This window comes from Tachypleus tridentatus, chromosome 6, assembly GCF_004210375.1.
Source record: "Tachypleus tridentatus isolate NWPU-2018 chromosome 6, ASM421037v1, whole genome shotgun sequence".
Lineage (NCBI taxonomy): Eukaryota > Metazoa > Arthropoda > Merostomata > Xiphosura > Limulidae > Tachypleus > Tachypleus tridentatus.
In genome coordinates, this window is record NC_134830.1 from 151,888,768 (window position 1) to 151,911,729 (window position 22,962).

General features: G+C 33.5%; 1 protein-coding gene across 1 annotated transcript; it reads left to right on the plus strand.

The window, feature by feature from the left end:
* The first annotated feature begins 6,732 nt into the window (after positions 1 to 6,732).
* On the plus strand, positions 6,733 to 22,787 carry LOC143251786 (uncharacterized). The gene is made up of 16 exons (XM_076503030.1): positions 6,733 to 6,840; positions 7,662 to 7,801; positions 8,526 to 8,651; positions 9,599 to 9,678; positions 11,332 to 11,420; positions 12,449 to 12,565; positions 12,765 to 12,914; positions 13,731 to 13,895; positions 15,436 to 15,534; positions 15,984 to 16,063; positions 17,362 to 17,464; positions 18,067 to 18,221; positions 20,385 to 20,460; positions 20,687 to 20,756; positions 21,671 to 21,693; positions 22,090 to 22,787. Exons 1-16 carry the CDS (start codon positions 6,733 to 6,735, stop codon positions 22,285 to 22,287), a joined length of 1,779 nt encoding a protein of 592 aa, XP_076359145.1. The 3' UTR covers positions 22,288 to 22,787.
* The last annotated feature ends 175 nt before the right edge of the window (positions 22,788 to 22,962 follow it).

A 22,962-nucleotide genomic window follows, 5' to 3' on the forward strand; every position in this document is an offset into this window, starting at 1 on the left:
TGTGTAAAGTATAATGTTGTGATACTACACATTCAGTGGTAGATCCAATGTGTAAAGTATAATGTTGTGATACCACACATTCAGTGGTAGATTCAATGTGTAAAGTATAATGTTGTGATACTACACATCCAGTGGTAGATTCAGTGTATAAAGTATAATGTGAGACTACACATTCAGTGGTAGATCCAGTGTGTAAAGTATAATGTTGTGATACTACACAGTCAGTGGTAGATCCAGTGTGTAAAGTATAATGTTGTGATACTACACATCCAGTGGTAGATCCAGTGTGTAAAGTATAATGTTGTGATACCACACATCCAGTGGTAGATCCAGTGTGTAAAGTATAAAGTTGTGAGACTACACATCCAGTGGTAGATCCAGTGTGTAAAGTATAATGTTGTGATACCACACATCCAGTGGTAGATCCAGTGTGTAAAGTATAATGTTGTGATACTACACATCCAGTGGTAGATCCAGTGTGTAAAGTATAATGTTTTGATACCACACATCCAGTTGTAGATCCAGTGTGTAAAGTATATTGTTGTGAGACTATACATCCAGTGGTAGATTCAGTGTGTAAAGTATAATGCTGTGATACTACACATTCAGTGGTAGATTCAGTGTGTAAAGTATAATGTTGTGAGACCACATTTAGTGGTAGATTCAGTGTGTAAAGTATAATGTTGTGATACTACACATCCAGTGGTAGATCCAATGTGTAAAGTATAATGTTGTGAGACTACATTCAGTGGTAGATTCAGTGTGTAAAGTATAATGTTGTGATACTACACATTCAGTGGTAGATTCAATGTGTAAAGTATAATGTTGTGATACTACACATTCAGTGGTAGATTCAATGTGTAAAGTATAATGTTGTGAGACTACACCTTCAGTGGTAGATTCAGTGTGTAAAGTATAATGTTGTGATACTACACATTCAGTGGTAGATTCAGTGTGTAAAGTATAATGTTGTGAGACTACACCTTCAGTGGTAGATTCAGTGTGTAAAGTATAATGTTGTGATACTACACATTCAGTGGTAGATTCAATGTGTAAAGTATAATGTTGTGATACTACACATTCAGTGGTAGATTCAGTGTATAAAGTATAATGTGAGACTACACATTCAGTGGTAGATTCAGTGTGTAAAGTATAATGTTGTGATACTACACAGTCAGTGGTAGATTCAGTGTGTAAAGTATAATGTTGTGAGACTACACGTTCAGTGGTAGATTCAGTGTGTAAAGTATAATGTTGTGATACTACACATCCAGTGGTAGATTCAGTGTGTAAAGTATAATGTTGTGATACTACACATCCAGTGGTAGATTCAGTGTGTAAAGTATAATGTTGTGATACTACACATTCAGTGGTAGATTCAGTGTGTAAAGTATAATGTTGTGAGACTACACATTCAGTGGTAGATTCAGTGTGTAAAGTATAATGTTGTGAGACTACACATTCAGTGGTAGATTCAGTGTGTAAAGTATAATGTTGTGATACTACACATTCAGTGGTAGATTCAGTGTGTAAAGTATAATGTTGTGATACTACACATTCAGTGGTAGATTCAGTGTGTAAAGTATAATGTTGTGATACTACACATTCAGTGGTAGATTCAGTGTGTAAAGTATAATGTTGTGAGACTACACATTCAGTGGTAGATTCAGTGTGTAAAGTATAATGTTTTGATACCACACATTCAGTTGTAGATTCAGTGTGTAAAGTATATTGTTGTGAGACTATACATTCAGTGGTAGATTCAGTGTGTAAAGTATATTGTTGTGATACTACACATTCAGTGGTAGATTCAGTGTGTAAAGTATAATGTTGTGAGATTATACATTCAGTGGTAGATTCAGTGTGTAAAGTATAATGTTGTGATACTACACATTCAGTGGTAGATTCAGTGTGTAAAGTATAATGTTTTGATACCACACATTCAGTTGTAGATTCAGTGTGTAAAGTATATTGTTGTGAGACTATACATTCAGTGGTAGATTCAGTGTGTAAAGTATAATGTTGTGATACTACACATTCAGTGGTAGATTCAATGTGTAAAGTATAATGTTGTGAGACTACACATTCAGTGGTAGATTCAGTGTGTAAAGTATAATGTTGTGATACTACACATTCAGTGGTAGATTCAATGTGTAAAGTATAATGTTGTGATACTACACATTCAGTGGTAGATTCAATGTGTAAAGTATAATGTTGTGAGACTACACCTTCAGTGGTAGATTCAGTGTGTAAAGTATAATGTTGTGATACTACACCTTCAGTGGTAGATTCAGTGTGTAAAGTATAATGTTGTGATACTACACATTCAGTGGTAGATTCAATGTGTAAAGTATAATGTTGTGATACTACACATTCAGTGGTAGATTCAGTGTGTAAAGTATAATGTTGTGATACTACACATTCAGTGGTAGATTCAGTGTGTAAAGTATAATGTTGTGAGACTACACATTCAGTGGTAGATTCAGTGTGTAAAGTATAATGTTGTGATACTACACATTCAGTGGTAGATTCAGTGTGTAAAGTATAACGTTGTGAGACTACACATCCAGTGGTAGATCCAGTGTGTAAAGTATAATGTTGTGAGACTACACATCCAGTGGTAGATTCAGTGTGTAAAGTATAATGTTGTGAGACTACACATTCAGTGGTAGATACAGTGTGTAAAGTATAATGTGTGATACTACACATTCAGTGGTAGATTCAGTGTGTAAAGTATAATGTTGTGAGACTACACTTCAATGGTAGATTCAGTGTGTAAAGTATAATGTTGTGAGACTACACATTCAGTGGTAGATTCAGTGTGTAAAGTATAATGTTGTGAGACTACACATTCAGTGGTAGATTCAGTGTGTAAAGTATAATGTTGTGATACTACACATTCAGTGGTAGATTCAGTGTGTAAAGTATAACGTTGTGAGACTACACATTCAGTGGTAGAATCAGTGTGTAAAGTATAACGTTGTGAGACTACACATTCAGTGGTAGATTCAGTGTGTAAAGTATAATGTTGTGAGACCACATTCAGTGGTAGATACAGTGTGTAAAGTATAATGTTGTGATACTACACATTCAGTGGTAGATTCAGTGTGTAAAGTATAATGTTGTGAGACTACACCTTCAGTGGTAGATTCAGTGTGTAAAGTATAATGTTGTGATACTACACATTCAGTGGTAGATTCAATGTGTAAAGTATAATGTTGTGATACTACACATTCAGTGTGTAAAGTATAATGTGAGACTACACATTCAGTGGTAGATTCAGTGTGTAAAGTATAATGTTGTGATACTACACAGTCAGTGGTAGATTCAGTGTGTAAAGTATAATGTTGTGATACTACACATTCAGTGGTAGATTCAGTGTGTAAAGTATAATGTTGTGATACCACACATCCAGTGGTAGATCCAGTGTGTAAAGTATAAAGTTGTGAGACTACACATCCAGTGGTAGATCCAGTGTGTAAAGTATAATGTTGTGATACTACACATCCAGTGGTAGATTCAGTGTGTAAAGTATAATGTTGTGATACTACACATTCAGTGGTAGATTCAGTGTGTAAAGTATAATGTTTTGATACCACACATTCAGTTGTAGATTCAGTGTGTAAAGTATATTGTTGTGAGACTATACATTCAGTGGTAGATTCAGTGTGTAAAGTATAATGCTGTGATACTACATATTCAGTGGTAGATTCAGTGTGTAAAGTATAATGTTGTGAGACTACACATTAGTGGTAGATTCAGTGTGTAAAGTATAATGTTGTGATACTACACATCCAGTGGTAGATTCAATGTGTAAAGTATAATGTTGTGAGACTACACATTCAGTGGTAGATCCAGTGTGTAAAGTATAATGTTGTGATACTACACATTCAGTGGTAGATTCAATGTGTAAAGTATAATGTTGTGATACTACACATTCAGTGGTAGATTCAATGTGTAAAGTATAATGTTGTGAGACTACACCTTCAGTGGTAGATTCAGTGTGTAAAGTATAATGTTGTGATACTACACATTCAGTGGTAGATTCAGTGTGTAAAGTATAATGTTGTGAGACTACACCTTCAGTGGTAGATTCAGTGTGTAAAGTATAATGTTGTGATACTACACATTCAGTGGTAGATTCAATGTGTAAAGTATAATGTTGTGATACTACACATTCAGTGGTAGATTCAGTGTATAAAGTATAATGTGAGACTACACATTCAGTGGTAGATTCAGTGTGTAAAGTATAATGTTGTGATACTACACAGTCAGTGGTAGATTCAGTGTGTAAAGTATAATGTTGTGAGACTACACATTCAGTGGTAGATTCAGTGTGTAAAGTATAATGTTGTGATACTACACATCCAGTGGTAGATTCAGTGTGTAAAGTATAATGTTGTGATACTACACATCCAGTGGTAGATTCAGTGTGTAAAGTATAATGTTGTGATACTACACATCCAGTGGTAGATCCAGTGTGTAAAGTATAATGTTGTGAGACTACACATCCAGTGGTAGATTCAGTGTGTAAAGTATAATGTTGTGAGACTACACATTCAGTGGTAGATTCAGTGTGTAAAGTATAATGTTGTGATACTACACATCCAGTGGTAGATCCAGTGTGTAAAGTATAATGTTGTGATACTACACATTCAGTGGTAGATTCAGTGTGTAAAGTATAATGTTGTGATACTACACATTCAGTGGTAGATTCAGTGTGTAAAGTATAATGTTTTGATACCACACATTCAGTTGTAGATTCAGTGTGTAAAGTATATTGTTGTGAGACTATACATTCAGTGGTAGATTCAGTGTGTAAAGTATAATGTTGTGATACTACACATCCAGTGGTAGATTCAGTGTGTAAAGTATAATGTTGTGATACTACACATCCAGTGGTAGATCCAGTGTGTAAAGTATAATGTTTTGATACCACACATTCAGTTGTAGATTCAGTGTGTAAAGTATATTGTTGTGAGACCATACATTCAGTGGTAGATTCAGTGTGTAAAGTATATTGTTGTGATACTACACATTCAGTGGTAGATTCAGTGTGTAAATTATATTGTTGTGAGACTATACATTCAGTGGTAGATTCAGTGTGTAAAGTATATTGTTGTGATACTACACATTCAGTGGTAGATTCAGTGTGTAAAGTATAATGTTGTGAAACTATACATCCAGTGGTAGATCCAGTGTGTAAAGTATAATGTTGTGATACTACACATCCAGTGGTAGATCCAGTGTGTAAAGTATAATGTTTTGATACCACACATTCAGTTGTAGATTCAGTGTGTAAAGTATAATGTTGTGAGACCATACATCCAGTGGTAGATCCAGTGTGTAAAGTATAATGTTGTGATACTACACATCCAGTGGTAGATCCAGTGTGTAAAGTGTAACGTTGTGATACCACACATCCAGTGGTAGATTCAGTGTGTAAAGTATAATGTTGTGATACCACACATTCAGTGGTAGATCCAGTGTGTAAAGTATAATGTTGTGATACTACACATTCAGTGGTAGATTCAGTGTGTAAAGTATAATGTTTTGATACCACACATTCAGTTGTAGATTCAGTGTGTAAAGTATAATGTTGTGAGACTATACATTCAGTGGTAGATTCAGTGTGTAAAGTATAACGTTGTGATACTACACATTCAGTGTGTAAAGTATAATGTTGTGATACTACACATTCAGTGGTAGATTCAGTGTGTAAAGTATAATGTTGTGATACTACACATTCAGTGGTAGATTCAGTGTGTAAAGTATAATGTTTTGATACCACACATTCAGTTGTAGATTCAGTGTGTAAAGTATATTGTTGTGAGACTATACATTCAGTGGTAGATTCAGTGTGTAAAGTATATTGTTGTGATACTACACATTCAGTGGTAGATTCAGTGTGTAAAGTATAATGTTGTGATACTACACATTCAGTGGTAGATTCAGTGTGTAAAGTATAATGTTGTGATACTACACATTCAGTGGTAGATTCAGTGTGTAAAGTATAATGTTTTGATACCACACATTCAGTTGTAGATTCAGTGTATAAAGTATATTGTTGTGAGACTATACATTCAGTGGTAGATTCAGTGTGTAAAGTATAATGTTGTGATACTACACATTCAGTGGTAAGGTTGAGTTCACGTCATAATAAATAAATTGAACAGAACCAGTTATATCACCATCCCTGTGTTGAGTTAGCAGAGGAGTTTTTATTCTCTGAAAAAATTAAAACATCCAGCGTGTAATTTATATTAACTGCAAAGCAATAAATGAATAGCTGTATCTTTTTATTGTACAAAACAGTATTAGTGAAGACAATGTGTGAATTATTGTAGAACTCAACTGGTTCTGTTGAGTTTATTGTTTTGGATGTGGGAATAGCAGGAATGGTGATATAACTGGTTCTGTTGAGTTTATTGTTTTGGATGTGGGAATAGCAGGAATGGTGATATAACTGGTTCTGTTGAGTTTATTGTTTTGGATGTGGGAATAGCAGGAATGGTGATATAACTGGTTCTGTTGAGTTTATTGTTTTGGATGTGGGAATAGCAGGAATGGTGATATAACTGGTTCTGTTGAGTTTATTGTTTTGGATGTGGGAATAACAGAAATGGTGATATAACTGGTTCTGTTGAGTTTATTTATTATGATGTGTTTTAAGATGTTTTAAAAAATGTATTTGATATACTTCCAAAACAGGAAGACCAAAGATTTAGAAATATGTGTGTTGTGAGACCAGAATCTGAAAACTGTAAAGCCACTGGGACGTCTCTCTGCACATCAGTAGAAGACAAAGTGTTATATTCTGACAAGAACTGTTCTTCTGAGGTGAGAATTTTCATTGGATGAAGTGCCTGGGGTGCTCAAACTATGTTTTATTTCTTTTTTTATGCTTGAACTGAAGGTCAGTAATGTATTTGGGAGATGTAAAGGTCAGAGAGAACCAGGTGATATCCTTGTACTCCAGGACAGTCTATTGTGATATATTTGTCTTAAGATATTGAGAATAATGCACCTGTTTCAATATGTTTATAACTAGAAATTGTTTAATTCCAGTCTTAGGTTAAAAGGTTATTTATTACCTGAAACAGATGTCACTGGTTGTTGATAGCCTTACACATGTCTGGTCACTGGTTGTTGATAGCCTTACACAAGTCTGGTCACTGGTTGTTAATAGCCTTACACAAGTCTGAATAAATTGACTATTCAGTAAATATCCATCCTTTACGTATGGAAACTTTATTTAAGGACATAATTATAGGCCTATTAGAATGGCTCAATGTCATAAACCTTCTGTTTTTATTATCTCTCCCCTGTTGTTTTAATCTATTGGTCGGAAATAACAACCTGAAATGATAAGACTTATGTTAAAAAGTTCCCACGATTTTTCAAGTGAAGAAGTTTTCTATTTTACCCCTCGTGTCATTTTTTAATCCTGCTCGAAAAATTTAGACTCTAAAACTTTTAAATGTATGATTAAAAAGAAGGTTGAATACATTGTTTGTTGTTGGAGTGAGAGTTTTCTGAGAAAGAAACTGTCACTTTGTGACTGGTCTCGACAAAGATTGATTCGTTATTCAAATGTTTTTACAAACCTGGAGTTGAGTTTTGTGACTTTTAAGATGTAGCTCCTCATCTCTTCTGCTCAGGTTAACCCCCCACGAGTTATAAAGCCACCGCCAGGTATACCCCAGCCCACCTCTCCACCAGAAATTCGAGAGCAACAGCTGAAACACATCCAGGACCAACTCTTGCACAAGCAGCTACAAGAGTACCAGATTCTGTACAAGTATGTTTTTTATCCAAACTTAAAATGACAAATCACTAACCATATTGAAGTGGCAGAGTGACCATAATCATTTATCTCATAGTACAGTGGAGTATTTTCTGATTGGGATTTATGTATTTTGCACCTTGTGCGTGTGTTCTTTGTTGGGGCATAATGGATAGTAACAATAATTTTCTCCCGAAACCAAAACTCGTTAATAAACAGATCTTTTTGCATTAACATTATTTTTAAAACATATTTTCAATAAACACTTAGAATTAGTGTTAATAATTTTATAAAACAACTTAACTGAAATGTTTTTTTTTTTTTCAAATACAATTGATTGGTCTGTTGCAGTTTGAAATTAGAAATGTGGAACAAAAGGAAAACCTTTCCTTTGTCTCCCACAAGATGCTGTACATTGAGGTTTTTGTCTGGTATCAGAACTCGTAATTGGGATGGATGATGAGAGAAAAGATTCTATAGTTAGAATGGATTACCTTCATAGGTTTTTATTTCCATACTCTTCTTAAATTCTCTGTTGTGGGTCAGAATCAGAGATGTGTAAATAAAATAGAACCTAAGTTGAATATGGAGAGAAAAATCTACAATCAATTTATTTTGATAACAGTTTTTAACCCTATTGATTTTGCAGTATTTCACCAGCTTTTGGCATTTAAACTGTTAATAATTGTAGTCTCAACAGCTATACAATAAAGTGATTGGTTCCAAATTTATTTCACAGTTGTGTGTCTCTTATTCATAACAGCTCCCTGCAGAGCCAATTGAAACAGGATAGAACCTTCCAAAGACTTCATTTTCAACAGCAACACATGGTTTTGCATTACTTTCTAGTGCAACAACTTCTCAGGTAAGCTTGCAATAGTTTCTCTTCCATTTTTTCCTTACTGTTGTTGGATTGTTTTGCTTTCCATAAAATTCAATTTGAAATGTTTCAACTTGTTTATTACACTTACTGTACACTCCTTAATGCATTTATTTTACTATACAAAAAGGGGGTGTATGTTAAATGATAACATTAGTAGAGATTGGTGTGACATTTCTACTACTCAGAACTAAAGGGGATTTTCAACAGAATGCTCTAGTACATAAAGAACAGTTGTAGTTAGATGTCGTGTATTTTTTACTGTAATATTATTGTTGTTAATATAGTATTTTTAGCATAGCTGTATACATTGTTTATAGCAAATCCGCATCAAGCTATATATTATGTCCAATGAATGGAATCAAACCCCTAATTTTATGGTTGTGATTTAATGATGATATCTGAAGTAAGATTTCAGTGTTCTAATCAATTTGATTTTGATACAGTATACAAAAACTAATGATAAAATATCATAGGTATTTATAAATGAATGTGTTTGTAATGATTTAGGTGTGTTACTAGTCCTGTTCTTGTGAGAACCAGGCATGGTTTAGCGGTGAGCATGCCACACTGTAGCTCATGTCATGTTGCCACAAAATTGTGCTTCATGATTTGGAACTGTGGCTATATTGTAAGAGTTTCAACCAAACTCAGCTACTTGATTGTAATATTCCAAGATTTGTCAATGGGTTCTGTTTACTGTTTGCCTTCTCTCTAGTCCAATCAGTTCCAAATTTGGGACAGCTACGAAAGATAGCTGTGGTGTGAGCTTTACATGAACATCCAAGACTGAAACAAAAATAGTTGAGTTCATGCACATATATCCTTACATAACTGACAAACACTAATTTTAAAAATTAATAAAACGTCACAGAAAGATTTGTTTTCAAGCTGTTTAGTCACAAGTTTAGAAAATCTGGATTTATTTTCAGTTTACAGTTTGTTCCACCAATCAACAAAGATACTTCGCCTGAAGCAGTTGTTTCACAGTCTGAGAAAACTACTGAACCAGGTATGTGTTAACCCTAAGTATGTTTCAGTCTGAGAAAACTACTGAATCAGGTGTGTGTTAGCCCTAAGTATGTTTCACAGTCTGAAAAAACTGCTGAATCAGGTGTGTGTTAATTATATGCATGTCTGTGTAAGAAAGAGCGTACAATTCTAGTTCTTTCTATCGTGAAGTGAATTTGTGACCTTAAACAGTACCTTTAATCAGATCAAGGTATACCTTATGAAGGAGCTTAGAGTGTTCTTTGTAATTTCATTTAATAATTGTATGACTTTTAAGACCCTATTTTCTGTTTGTTTATCTTCATTACATTTTTGACACATGGTTGTTAATGCTGTTTATGCAAAAAGCTTGTATCCAATTAACTCATTTCTAGCACTAGCATATTTGATATGTGCTTGTCGTTTGTGTAGTTTGGTATTTTACAAAATGTTAATTATATGACTTCAGTATTATTTGCTGTATCTATACAGAGTACACATCTGCATATAAGATGTCACAATTTAAGTGAAAGTGCAATTATAATTATATATCAAAAACACTTTAGATTTGATATTTTGTCATTTTGTAATGTTTGTTTAGTATACATTGTAAAAAAAAAAATGTAAAAATGTTTAAATATATGTTTATATGCAGCTGTAAGGAGTCTTGTCTAGAAATGATGCACCAATTGATTTTAATAGAATGTTTCTATCCATCCTAAGGCTTAGGTTTGCATTTGTCATGAAACAATCTTCCCTTAAAAATATAATTCTAAGGCTTTCTTTCTTATGCATTTCAATTTTTGTCATTTTACTAATTTTTTCAGTGTTATTTCCTTGTTCCCACTTTGTTATGAACTTGCAGCAACTGGCGTGAAAAACTCTTTAAGAAACTTAGCTTTCGGAATAGCTATAAACAAAGTATGAGTACCATTGGATATAGTTGATTATAAACTATTTACGTTACTGTAGTTCCAATAAAGTGGTTTGGAAAGTGACTTGTGATTCTGTGGGAAAGTGATTAGAAAAACAATACATTTTAGTGGAAAAATTAAAAGACTTGGAAACAAATTGCAAATTAAACTTTTTTGTAATATTTATTCTATGACAAGACACAAGATAAGCCTTGTTAGGCTTAGAGAGTACAGTAGATGGTAGCAAAATATTCTGATGACCCTAAGCCTTGTTTGTGGAATATTGTACTTATGGTTATCATGTTTCAAGAACATAGATAAGTAAAATAGCTTATAATTTGACCTTGACCTTGATGCCATCATGATGGATGAGGACCTATGCCAAAACTGGTGACTACTGCAGTTAGAAAAAAAAAGTATGTTAGTGAATATTAATAAAACTGGTTCTGTCTATGTATAACTGACATATACCTACAAGTGTTCCACATAGATACATATATATACAATATGGATTTATGATCAACAGTAGAAAACAACATTCAGAGTGTAAGCTGAAGTATTTTTATGTTTCTGAAACACCCTTTTGACAAGAGTTTTGGAGTTTTACAATGTAAAGAAAAAGGATAGAAAACTAAATCACATAATTTTCTTAAACACTGTTTAACAAGTTTTCACTAAGTTTTCCTATTATCAGAAGAAGAAAAACATGAATGTAATGTGTTAAGAAATCTTTCATTACATATCCTTTTCTCTAATAACAGATAAGTTGTACCCTGACTCCAACTGTTATGTAACAGGAAGAAACAAGACTAAGCCTGATGGTGTGGAGAATATCGAAAGAACTGAAAAGGTGAAAATAATTTGTTATATACTTAGTAGTTTTCATGTATGTATAAACTACATAACACTATGATGTGTATACCTACAAGTGTGCTGTGTATCGCTATGGTGTACACCTATAGGTTGCTATATATCAGTATGATATGAACATACAGTTGTGGTAAGTAACACTATGATCTTCAAGCACAAGTAGCACTACGATGTAAGCACATAGTTTTGGTATGTAGCACTATGATCTACAAGTGTGCTGTGTAACCATATTGTACATTACAATACAAAATGTGTTTTTTTCATGTGATAAAAGTTGAACGTTACCATCTTGTTTTAACTTTATCTTAAATCCACTTGCATTTACTTTTGAAAGAATGAATTACATTATGCTTGATGAAAGAATAAAAGTTTTATTGCTTACACTAGATTATAAAGACAGTCTTCCAAACTCAACTTAAATAGTTACTGATTTGGAATGAACGTTTTCTGACATCTTCACAGGAGACAACTGTAACTAAATGAAGAACTTCAGTAATATTTCATCATAACTAACAGTTCTCAGTTTAACTTGTATCAACGTACTGATTTAAGTTAACATTCATTTATCAAACTTTAAGTTTGAATCTAAGAAAAAAAATTCATAAAGCCGTTGAACTGTTGGAATCATTTCATATATTTTGTTTAATCTCTTGTTAGATTAGTCTGTTGTAGTCTATTGTGTTTTTAGTTTAATCTATTATTAGTTTATTGTGTTGTTAGATTAATCTAATTGTTGGTCTATTGTATTGTTGGATTGTCATATATTTAGTTTAATGTATTGCACAAAGATCAAACAGAAAAGAAATCTTTGATTTACAAAAATGTTTTCCTAATTTCTTCCTTATTGATAAATTAATTCACAGTAGACATTTTGGTGTTAATAAAGGAAATCCAAGAAGTAGCAGTATTTATTTAAAGAAAGTAAAATAGTTGTGATACACAGGTAAGGTTTTGGAAGGTTTGCTACGTGTTATAAAAAATAAAATTTGACAATGTGTGTATTTTTAGGAAAAGGTAGTAAAACATGCAAGATTAGACATAAGAAATCCTCCTCGGAAGGAACGTGACCCAAAGAAAAGAATAAAAAGACAGAATAACAGAAGGACAGATGAAAGGCATTTGAAGGTAACTGTTCAATTGAAAGCAAGTATTTAAGTTTTTGAAATATGATTTTGGATAGGTGAACGTGCTTCATACACTTAAACAATTGATCATCTGTGGGTTTTGCTGTTTCTGTTTTTGTATTGAACTGTGCTAAATTATTCCAACTATATTATCTAGAAAGACAAGTCTCGGCAGAGTGAGTCTGATGTTGAAGGTTTAGTGGAGAAGAAATGCCTGGAAAAAAGAACAGTTACAACCAAAGTTTGATCTTAAAGAGTTTCCCAAACTAATTGATCTGTGTAAAGAGAAGAAGGCTAAAAATGGTACAAAGCTAGAGAACGTGACTACAAATGACGGGTCTGAAAAACAGGTATTATGTCATAAGTTCTGCAGACAGACATATATTCATATATATATATGCGTGTGTGTGCATGTATACCTGCAATTCATTTTGAGGGCGATTTGACATTTAAAAACAACAAATAAGAATAATTGCTTCAATTTATCACTTTTGAGGTTGGACTAAGTAACTCTTAATGTTTGTTTGTTTTTATGAATTTCAGGCAAAGTTAATATCTGACATAGCCATCCCTAATTTAGAAGTGTAAGACCAGAGGGAAGGCAGCTAGTCATCACCACCCACTGCCAACTCTTGGGCTACTCTTTTTACCAACGAATAGTGGGATTGGCCATAACATCATAATGACCCCACGACTGAAAGAGCAAGAATATTTGGTGTGACAGGCATTCGAACCCTTGGATTACAGTTGTGTGCCTTAACCACCTGGCCATGCTGGGCCCTCTTAATGTTTTCCATACAGAAATTTATAGGGAAATGAACAATAAACGGAATTTCTAAGTTTGTAGAGGATATTAACAAAACGTTTGAAAAAATAATCTTTTAACTTTATGAAGGAAATTTATAAAAAAATTGAATTTCCAAGTATATGTTGTTACTCACACTTCTACGAATCTCTTCTCACAGCCAGATCAGCTAAGCTGACTATTTATTATAAAAATAAAACCTTTTGATAACTCAGGAGTTAGTCACATAAATTAGTTTAAGTTGACATTGCAAATATAAACATGCGAGATGTTTGATTTGTTTTTATTTTCACACTTTAACAAAACCATTTTAAGTAAGTTAGACTTAGTCGCTAAAAACAGTTTACTTTTATTATTACAGTCAAGAGTGTTTGGTTTGGAGTCACCAGGAAGTGATGACAATAAGAAGGAAACATATTCCAAAGAAAACTTGAGAAATGACCAAGAAATAACAAACAACAATTCTGTTTATCAAGTCAAAAATTGTGAAAAGTCAAACTTCAATAAAAAAGAACGCATGTGTCAGGTAAAAAGTCTTGGAAAATAATGCACATTTTAGAAACTTGGAAATATGTTGATTTATTCTTAACAAAAATAATAATAAGTTTTCACACTGAGTGGGCATGGCTTGGCTTGGTGGTTAAGGCAGTCCACTTTTTGTTGTTGAAACAGTAGTGTAAGAGTTGGTGGTGTTAATTAATAGTGTAATTAACCTTTGAGTATTTTTGTACACAATTTGACAAATGAACATCGGTACCTTGTGTGGGGTTAGCAAGAATCTATTTATTTATGAATAGGTAAACATTTCTCTGTCATATGACTTTTTTAAATTTGAGAAACAAATTGCACAACATTAAAAAAACAGTCCAGTAAAGACGTTATTGATAGATTTTTATAATTAACATTTTATTTCTCTGTATTTGAATAATTTTGAGTCTTAAATTGCTTACTTTTGATTTAAAATTGCATCATATTCATATATAAACCAGGAACATTGATGTAAAGAAGACTAATTACACTGCATAACAATTTTGCTGATTGTGACAGGTACCTGGTGAGTATGTACAAATATAGATTTGGTTTTGCTTCGTCACGTAGGAACTCTGAGAAATAGACAGGTAACTGTTTACCGGCAATAATGTATTTAATTGTGTTTATGTTTCTAAACGCTGTTAAGTTTAACATAATTAAAAGTGTTTTGTTCCTGATTTTCGTTTGTATTCAATATCTGGTGCATCACGTTGCAGTGTCCAACAGTAGTCAGCAAGCATTGATGGATTCCAGTTGTCCTGATATCGTTTTTCCACTGTAGCAAATCCGGGATGTGATTTTCGTGATCAGCAGCCAAACATTTATAAGGAACACCCAACGGTGTTCAAAAAGCAAAAACTTTGTTGTGCAGTGTTATCTTTCTCAAAGATTGTCATTCTTGCTGAATGTTAGTATCTTAATTATTTGATAGTAATTTCTGTGATTGAAATTGAGGTTGTAGGCTGTGGAAAAGTGCTTGAAATTTTTTCACTGACATCTTGTGTGAACCCTGTTTCTTCATGTTATTTCCATAATTCATTCAGTGCCATGTTTATAGATAAACAACTTTCTTAATGTCAGTTTTATTTTTAGATATATGATTAAAAATAAACAAATGCTTTAATCGATACTTTGGGAAGTTTGAATGGGAACTCTCTTTTTTCATAATAGCACAAATCTTGAAACTCTCACATTTTACTCTAAATTGGGATGTTCACCCATGACATTGAAAAAGTTTGTTAGCTTTATGAGTTCAGATTTTGTTCCCTGGTGGCATAGTGGTAAGTTAATGAATTTGCAATGCCCAAATATGGGGTTCAATTTCCTTTAGTGGTCACAGCAGATAGTCCAGTGTGGCTTTGTTACAAGAAAAATGCACACACACACATTCAGATTTTAGTTAGCTAACAAAGTTGTATTAGAGTATTGTTTTCATCTTTTTTCAGTGAAACAACTTAAGCTGCAAAACACTGAAGTTTGATTACATTTGTTCAATGTTTGTGTGTTAGGTAATAAATCAGCTTTCTTTTTTGAAGACACCTGCATGGGGTGGCAAGGTAACTATTCTGGAAGCTCCTTCACTCAGTGAGATACAGAAAATTCAAGAGCAGAAAGAAAATGAAGAAAAAACAAAGGTAATTCTGATATTGAAATAGTATAAAAAAGTGTAAGTGTCAGTTACAGAACTGTCAAAGTTTCTTTGAGAGTATGATATATATTGGTATTTTAAAAAGTACAAATAAAGCAAATTTTCCTGTAGTCATGTTTTGAGTTTAATTATTAACCTTTGACTCTGATACCAGGGGTCAAAATGTGATTATTACTATTGCTTTCTTTGTATGTAATAATTCAGTTCGGTTGTTCCCCCACTAAATGTTACCTTGAATTGCTAGTTTTAAATACAGTACATTTTTTTATCAAACAAATTTCTGGTGTAACTCAAATTATTTTGATAAATGAAATATTTATGTAATTAAACTTCTTTGTTTGGTGAGTAGTTTCATTGTTGTTTTTGATGTGTTACAAAAGGTTTTTTGTAAACCATTGTTTCCATATATGCCTAATGGTACTGTTTAACTTACAGATTAAGAAGTTAAGACAGCAGCTTCCACAAAATCAAATGCCCTTACTTCAGAATAACAAGACTCCAACCTGGGGTCAGAGGTGAGCAGGTTGTTAGGTTTCTGTAAATAACCAGTGTATGTTGTTAACAACAAATCCATAATGTTTTAAACCATGTACAAAAGACTTCAGATTGTTAACATTACATTGTTTATTATTTCTGTACAACGATAGCACTTTTAACATAACTCCTTTTAATCTGACCTGACCTAGCCTAATTTATCCTAATCAAATGCAACATAACAAACCCCAATCTCACCTAATCCACCTCTTTCTTATCTGATCTGACCTAACCTTCCATGTTTGGTGACACATTACTGAATGTATCACATAGAACATCATTATAGTATGACACAAATCAGTGACAAAAATATTAAGTCAGAATGAAATGGTTATGTCTTGACATTACCTCCAGCTAGAAGATGGGTCTATACACCATCTTGTTGACATTCCTTATGGCTAGAGGACACGTGTCTGTGGGAACTCAACTAGAAAATCAAACATATTGCTATATTTAAATAATATAATCAGAGATGTCACTAGATGTATAAAGGATTTGGGAATTGGTTCCATGGACACAGGAATATTCAGTATGGTAGCGATTATTTCTATTTTCATTTTTCAAGACACTATCTGGAGATTTGGGGCACTGTCAAATATTACTAGCATACAGTCCCCATGTAATGCCTAGTAGTACCTCTGAATTTAATAATGTAGCAACTACATGCCAAGCACAAAGAACTACATGTGGATTAAATATTACAGTTATGTAGTCAAAATGTTTAGCGTTTTAAAACAAAAGTTAGAATCTGTTTCTTTAGACTTTTACATGAATCACAAATTTAAAAGAACCATAGTGGGAATCACACTTGGTGTATAGAATTCATGTTTTACTTAGACATTTCTCTGGTTTCAAGTAAGTGTAACCTGTTTTATAAAATGGTGCTTGCATTTCCTAATATGTGCTTTTTCAAAACAGCTTTCTCTGTGGTAGTTTATAACATTTTCAAGTTACAATAATTGTTTTATAAATATTACTCCAGCACTAATATTTGAAGATATACGTAACAAATATTTGTTACTAATAATGAAACAACACAATATATTTACTTATAAAATTATTTCTGAATGTTTGCTTTAACAACCGATTTGTGTGAATAATTGAATCCCGTTTCCTCGTCTCAGGTGTGTCCAAGGAAGTTATTAATTACAGGTTGTTTTAAACACTGAATGTCAAGTTTTGACTACATAAAGCAGAAAAAAAAAGGTTTTAGTCAGCTTCACAACGTGCAGTTTTGGACAGCGTTTTACATACAACTAATGTAATTTCTTCTTGGCAGACCCCTCACGTTCTTACTGGAGCCTGTTAAAACTTTAACAGAAATACAGAAAGAGGAGGAAGAAAAACTTGTGATGGAAAAAGAAAATTATGGACAAAAACACGTAAGCTGTGATGTTAATACTGAAACTATACTTTGTTTTGTGATACGGTTGTATTTGACCTGGCCTAACTTAATTCAATCTGATATAAACTAACTGATCCTAATGTGAATGAGTGTAAAATTACAAATATTGTTATTAATGGACATCTAAAATAAAAAGTTGTCTGAAGTAGAACGGAAATAGTATTTTTCTTTGATTGTTAAATGTTGAGATGGTGCTGAGAGCAAAAAGTAGCTTTCTGTGAATGTTCTGAAGAAGTACAAGCAGTAACTCTTGGACATGGTGACATAAAACAACCAACATATCACATCTTCAAAGAGTTGTGCCCCATTTTTGTTTTTAATCTGATTTTACATTGTATGTGAGTTTATACATACAGCCAATTGCTTTTTGTAATTGTAATGAACACTCATCCAATTTAGGTTGTTTTAAAAATATAAAATGGAAGAGAAAGAACTTTATATTTAGTCAATACTACGATAATTCGAAGCATCACAATATTTAACTATTAAGCATCTAAACTCTGTGTGTGTAACAAAGAGAGCATTGCTTTTATTAACGTCTGGCTCATTATAATTAAAGCACCTTGTTTTAAAATACAGGTAACGGTCACAGTCCATATTCCTGAATCTGACCAGGAGGATAAACAGAACATAAAGCCTTGGAATAAGATCAGAAGTTACAGTGAGAATCAGGAAAATGAAAATGCTGGTATTTCTAAAAATAACAGAAAAACAAAGAACACCCTGAAGCTTAGGTAAGTTGGTTTAAAACTATACTCTTAAAAAAAAGAAACGCAAAATTTGAGACAAATTGTTAACAAGTTTATTCCGGGTAGTTGTGTATCATATGTGTAAAACTTTGCACATTCACTGCTGAACATCCAAAGGCGAAGTCCACGCTCACTAGGTGAAGTTTAACGTCACTCAACATCAATAACTGCTTGGCATCTCCTGCCTGTGGAATGGCTGTCCACTCAGCCTGCAACGTTGCTGCAAGCTAAGGTAGAGTTTGCGGTTGATGTTGTCGCAGACGTCAGTCCAATTCGTCCCAAAGATGTTCGATGGGGTTTAAATCTGGTGATCTGGAGGGCCAGGGACGGGCGTTGTCATGTTGAAAAATGTCGTTGACGTTCATCATGATGGGTTGCACATGGGACCTAAGAATCTCGTCGACGGTTGCGTACGGTCTGATCGGAAATCCTACGCAGCCCTGGTATGGTTGAGGCAGTAGACGCCGCAGTGGTGGTCCTGTCCCGAAGGTGACGTAACCGGATGTTGCGATCTTGTGCGGGCGTGGTCATACGAGGTCTGCCAGATCGTAGACGGTCACGAGTTGATCCATGTTGTTGGTGACGATTCCATAGGCTTGTGATGGTGCTTGGGTGGACATTCACAGCTCTGGCAACATCTGATTGAGATTTGCCTGCTTCCAAGTAACCAATGGCATTGTTGCATTGTGCTTCAGTCAGTCTTGGCTTAACACTGAGCTATGGAAACCGAGAACCTGCCATTTTTATAGGGATTTTGCACATGTTGCATTTGCAGAACATGCAGATCTCTCAAAAAAATTTATTGGACACGAATGCGTTTTGGCGAAAAATCCGATGTTTTCCTCCGTTTTCAAAGTGTACAACTTTTATTGTCATTATGGTCTGACAATCAGTGCCTTAACATGTGTAACATCACATACTCTGAGCTTGTAACGTTATTACATATATTTCTCTTTAAAATAACAAAAATATCCCTTTTGCGGTTCTTTTTTCATAGAACTCGTTCTTGTTGGATAAAAAATTTAGGGAAAATAGCTGGTGCTGATGAGCCAGGCAAAACATTCTCTCTACGTTTAAGAGACTAACTGACTCATGGCAATTGTCTTACCAAAAAACTGAAACTCTCTGAATGTCTTGTCCAAGTTCAAAGCTCTCACTGAAGTTTGTTGAATATTCTAGAGAAATGCAAGACCCATAAGGTCTTTCTGAATAACTTTCCCTTACTCAAGTGTCTTATTGAGATATGAATGTCCTCGCTGATTTCAAGAAACAGAGTGAGTGAAATGAAGGGTTTATTTTTCACTTGTATTAAAAGGTATAAAATCTGTAGTATCTAATAGATGTTTATGATAGTTCAAAATTAAACCTAACACAGAATTACCTAATCTTCATAAGAACCAGAGATTCAAGGACGTAGTGTGCAGAGGGACAGGCATGGTGACTTGGCAGAAAGTTGAAGTAGAATTAAACATTGTATTTGTTTAAGAAACCAGACAAATAGCAAAACAATACAGAGGGCAACCATGCAGTATTTCATCATGACATGTAATAATGAAATAAAAATGATTCATGTGACCAGTGAATGGATCAAACAAAAGATTTCACATAGGCAAAAGTTCAACAGCAGTTCTTGAGTCATTCAGGACGGAAACAAAAAGTAATCTTCCCTGAAACTGACCAATCAGAAATACAATTTACAAGAATCCAGAAACATCTCTTCTACCTGTGACTGTCATACAGCTATCTAAAGTAGAATACAAGACAGTTACCTCATGAAATAGTAAATAGTTGCTGCATGCAACTTCACCCAGATATAACATATTCTAAGTTGGAACAACATGCGTCATAAGATAATAACACATATCGATTGTTCCTAAAAATGTGAATATTACTTGATATCAGGTTTTATGCAGACCAGTTTATTATGGTTCTACTGAAATCTTTCAAGTAAATTGTAGTTGTTGAACATTCCAAAAAAGAACTTGATTAATCATAAAAGATGCTATTGCTAAAGTTAGTTTATAATTTGAGCTTATTGAAATAAAACAACTGGTTGTGTGTATATTGTTTACTGTCTTGTGGTATTCTTTAGAATCTAGTGTTAATATGACATTGCTGTCAAATGTGTCACTTAAATATTTTTCACAGCTGTAGTGCTTTTCCTCCTCTGGAGAAGTCTAATGTAACATCACAGAACAAGAGTGGAGAAGAAATACTGGAAAAGGTACATCAATTCTTCTGTAATCGTTTTACTGTTAAATCTGATTGTTACTGTATTTTGGTAAATAAACTAATTAGAATGAGTGTTTTTATAAATTATTACCTACTGGTATAGCTTAAGCTAAATAACCTTAGAATTCTGCAGGTAACATGGATTTGTCTAACATTGTGAAAACCATTTGTACGTTATTAATGACCAAGTAAAGAACAAACATAAATACGTTTTATAGGAGACGAGAGGTGGGAATCAGACAACACAAATTGCAGATGGAACTGGTGGAATAACCTATAATATTTCAGGTTTGTAGACAAAGTAGATAAAACTTGAATTAAGGTCAGCAAGTTACATAAAAAGAATTCTTTCCACATATAAATTAGTATTGTAATACAGGAACAACGGCTGAATGTGGCTTAGTGGTTAGCATGCATAAACCTGAAGCTCCATGGTTAGTGTTCAGTTACTGCGAAATCTCACTTAGAACTTTAGGGACAGGGGTGCATCAAAAGAGTGACAGTCAACTTCCACTAAGTGATCAGAGAAGTGCTCTTCCTCTAATTTGTCAGTTTCAAAATTATATATAGTTCACACACACAGCCATTGTGTAGCTTGGCTTGAATATCTGAAATAAACGATGAATTTAGACCAAACATTTGCGATAAAAATAATGCTTAGCTGCACAGAATTAGAAGTATGCCAAGTAAAAGGGCTGTGGGTAAAAAGGGCTGTGGGTAAAAACCATCTGTATAATTCAATCATGAATATTAAAGAATGTAGGTTGTGTTGTAAAGCTAGATAGTTCTGAGCCATGAAAGTAAGGTTTATTGATAAAATAAGAAGTGATTTTGTATTCTTCTTATATGTAGTTGCTAGTTACAGTAATAAAATCTTATAAATTACTGGGTGAAATAAAACTCAAGCTATTAAATATGAGACACACTGGTGAAGGCTCAGTATAAATAATCTTTGAACCACACGTGATACCACTCCAACAACCTTATGAGCATTTCACTTTTTAAACATATGAAATGATTATAGAACCCAAAAGAACAGAAGAGATCAACAGGAAACACTTCTATAATGCCTCATTTTTGTAGTTTTTCCTTTAAGACACTGTAAGAAAAAGCTAGTGTTAATAAGATCGGTAAAGCTAGTATTAGGTAGTTTACAATACGAGTGCGTGTTTTTCTCATTTTATCCCTTTCTATTTTTTCAGCCCATGAAAAGTGTAGGAAAGAGGTAAATGTTTTCTACTATTATTTACAAATAGCCATGATTTTAAAATAGTTGGTGATCTGTTGTATTGAGTAGTTACTGCAAAATGTAAGTTTTAATATATAAGGTTTTTTGAGTATGTTACAAAAGCTGCCAAATTGTAATTATTTTTGTGTAGTAAAAGTGATCTGATTTCTTGTCACTGGTGTTAATCAATCCAAGTTATGAACAACTAGCTTTTACTTACCAATATCCTGCACAATCATGAGTGCAATATGTGTGAAAATATTTTGTGTCAACTGTTACAACTGAAAGTTCCTATGTAAACATTTTTCACGTTTTTTTAGCTGTTTAATTAACAGATACCTAGAACTAGGTTCCTTACTATTGTTTAGTGAAACAACCTTTACTGACCAACAGGAACCAGTGGAACATGACAGTTTTACTAGCCAGTGTAAGCTGGGAAGAAATAGCATGCCTAAGAGAAAAAAGAAAGCACTGAAGAAACTCGACAATTCCGTACTTGGATTTAGCTTTAAGCTGGATTCGGATCGGGTCTGTGTTGGAAAGGGTGACGAATATGAGGAGGAACAAAAAACAACTGTTTCCTTCAAATAAATGTAGTGTGGACTGATACTGTAACAACAATTAGAAATATGAAACTTTATGTTGCCCAATAAATTCATAAACTGTAGCATACTTAAGTCACTTTGTACCTGTTGATGTTAGAAATGGTTCAGACCACTATAATATCAATTTATTTTACAACTCTCAGGTTCCATAATTTGATGGAGGGATATGTTGTTTAAATCTATAATGGACCACGGTGACAAATTTGGAATTACTTTTATTTAATGTAGTGAATACTGGTATTTTATCATAAGGTATTGTTCAGAACTTTGCAAATGTAGCACACCTCCAGAGTAAAATTGCTTTGTTTTCTTTTATTTGTTGTTTGAAAGTAGTTATTGGATATATTATATAAACTTAAAAGATGCCCAGTGTCTGTAATAAAATGCTGGTAAGTTTTAAGATAAAGTTAACAACTAAGTGAGGTTTGTTTGTAAAGCAGTAGGCTGTTGTAACATGGCCTGGTAATAAAATTACCTTATCAAAGCCTTCTTCGTATATTGTCAGTTTTGTTAATGTAGAAACACGTAAGAAAATCGTGAAAACTTGAGATGTTTGAATTGAGTGCACAGCTATGTGAGGACTATCTACATGAGCCCTTTAACCGTGAAGGCAACTGGTCTGCACCACCCATACCAACTCTTGGGTTACTCTTTTACTAAC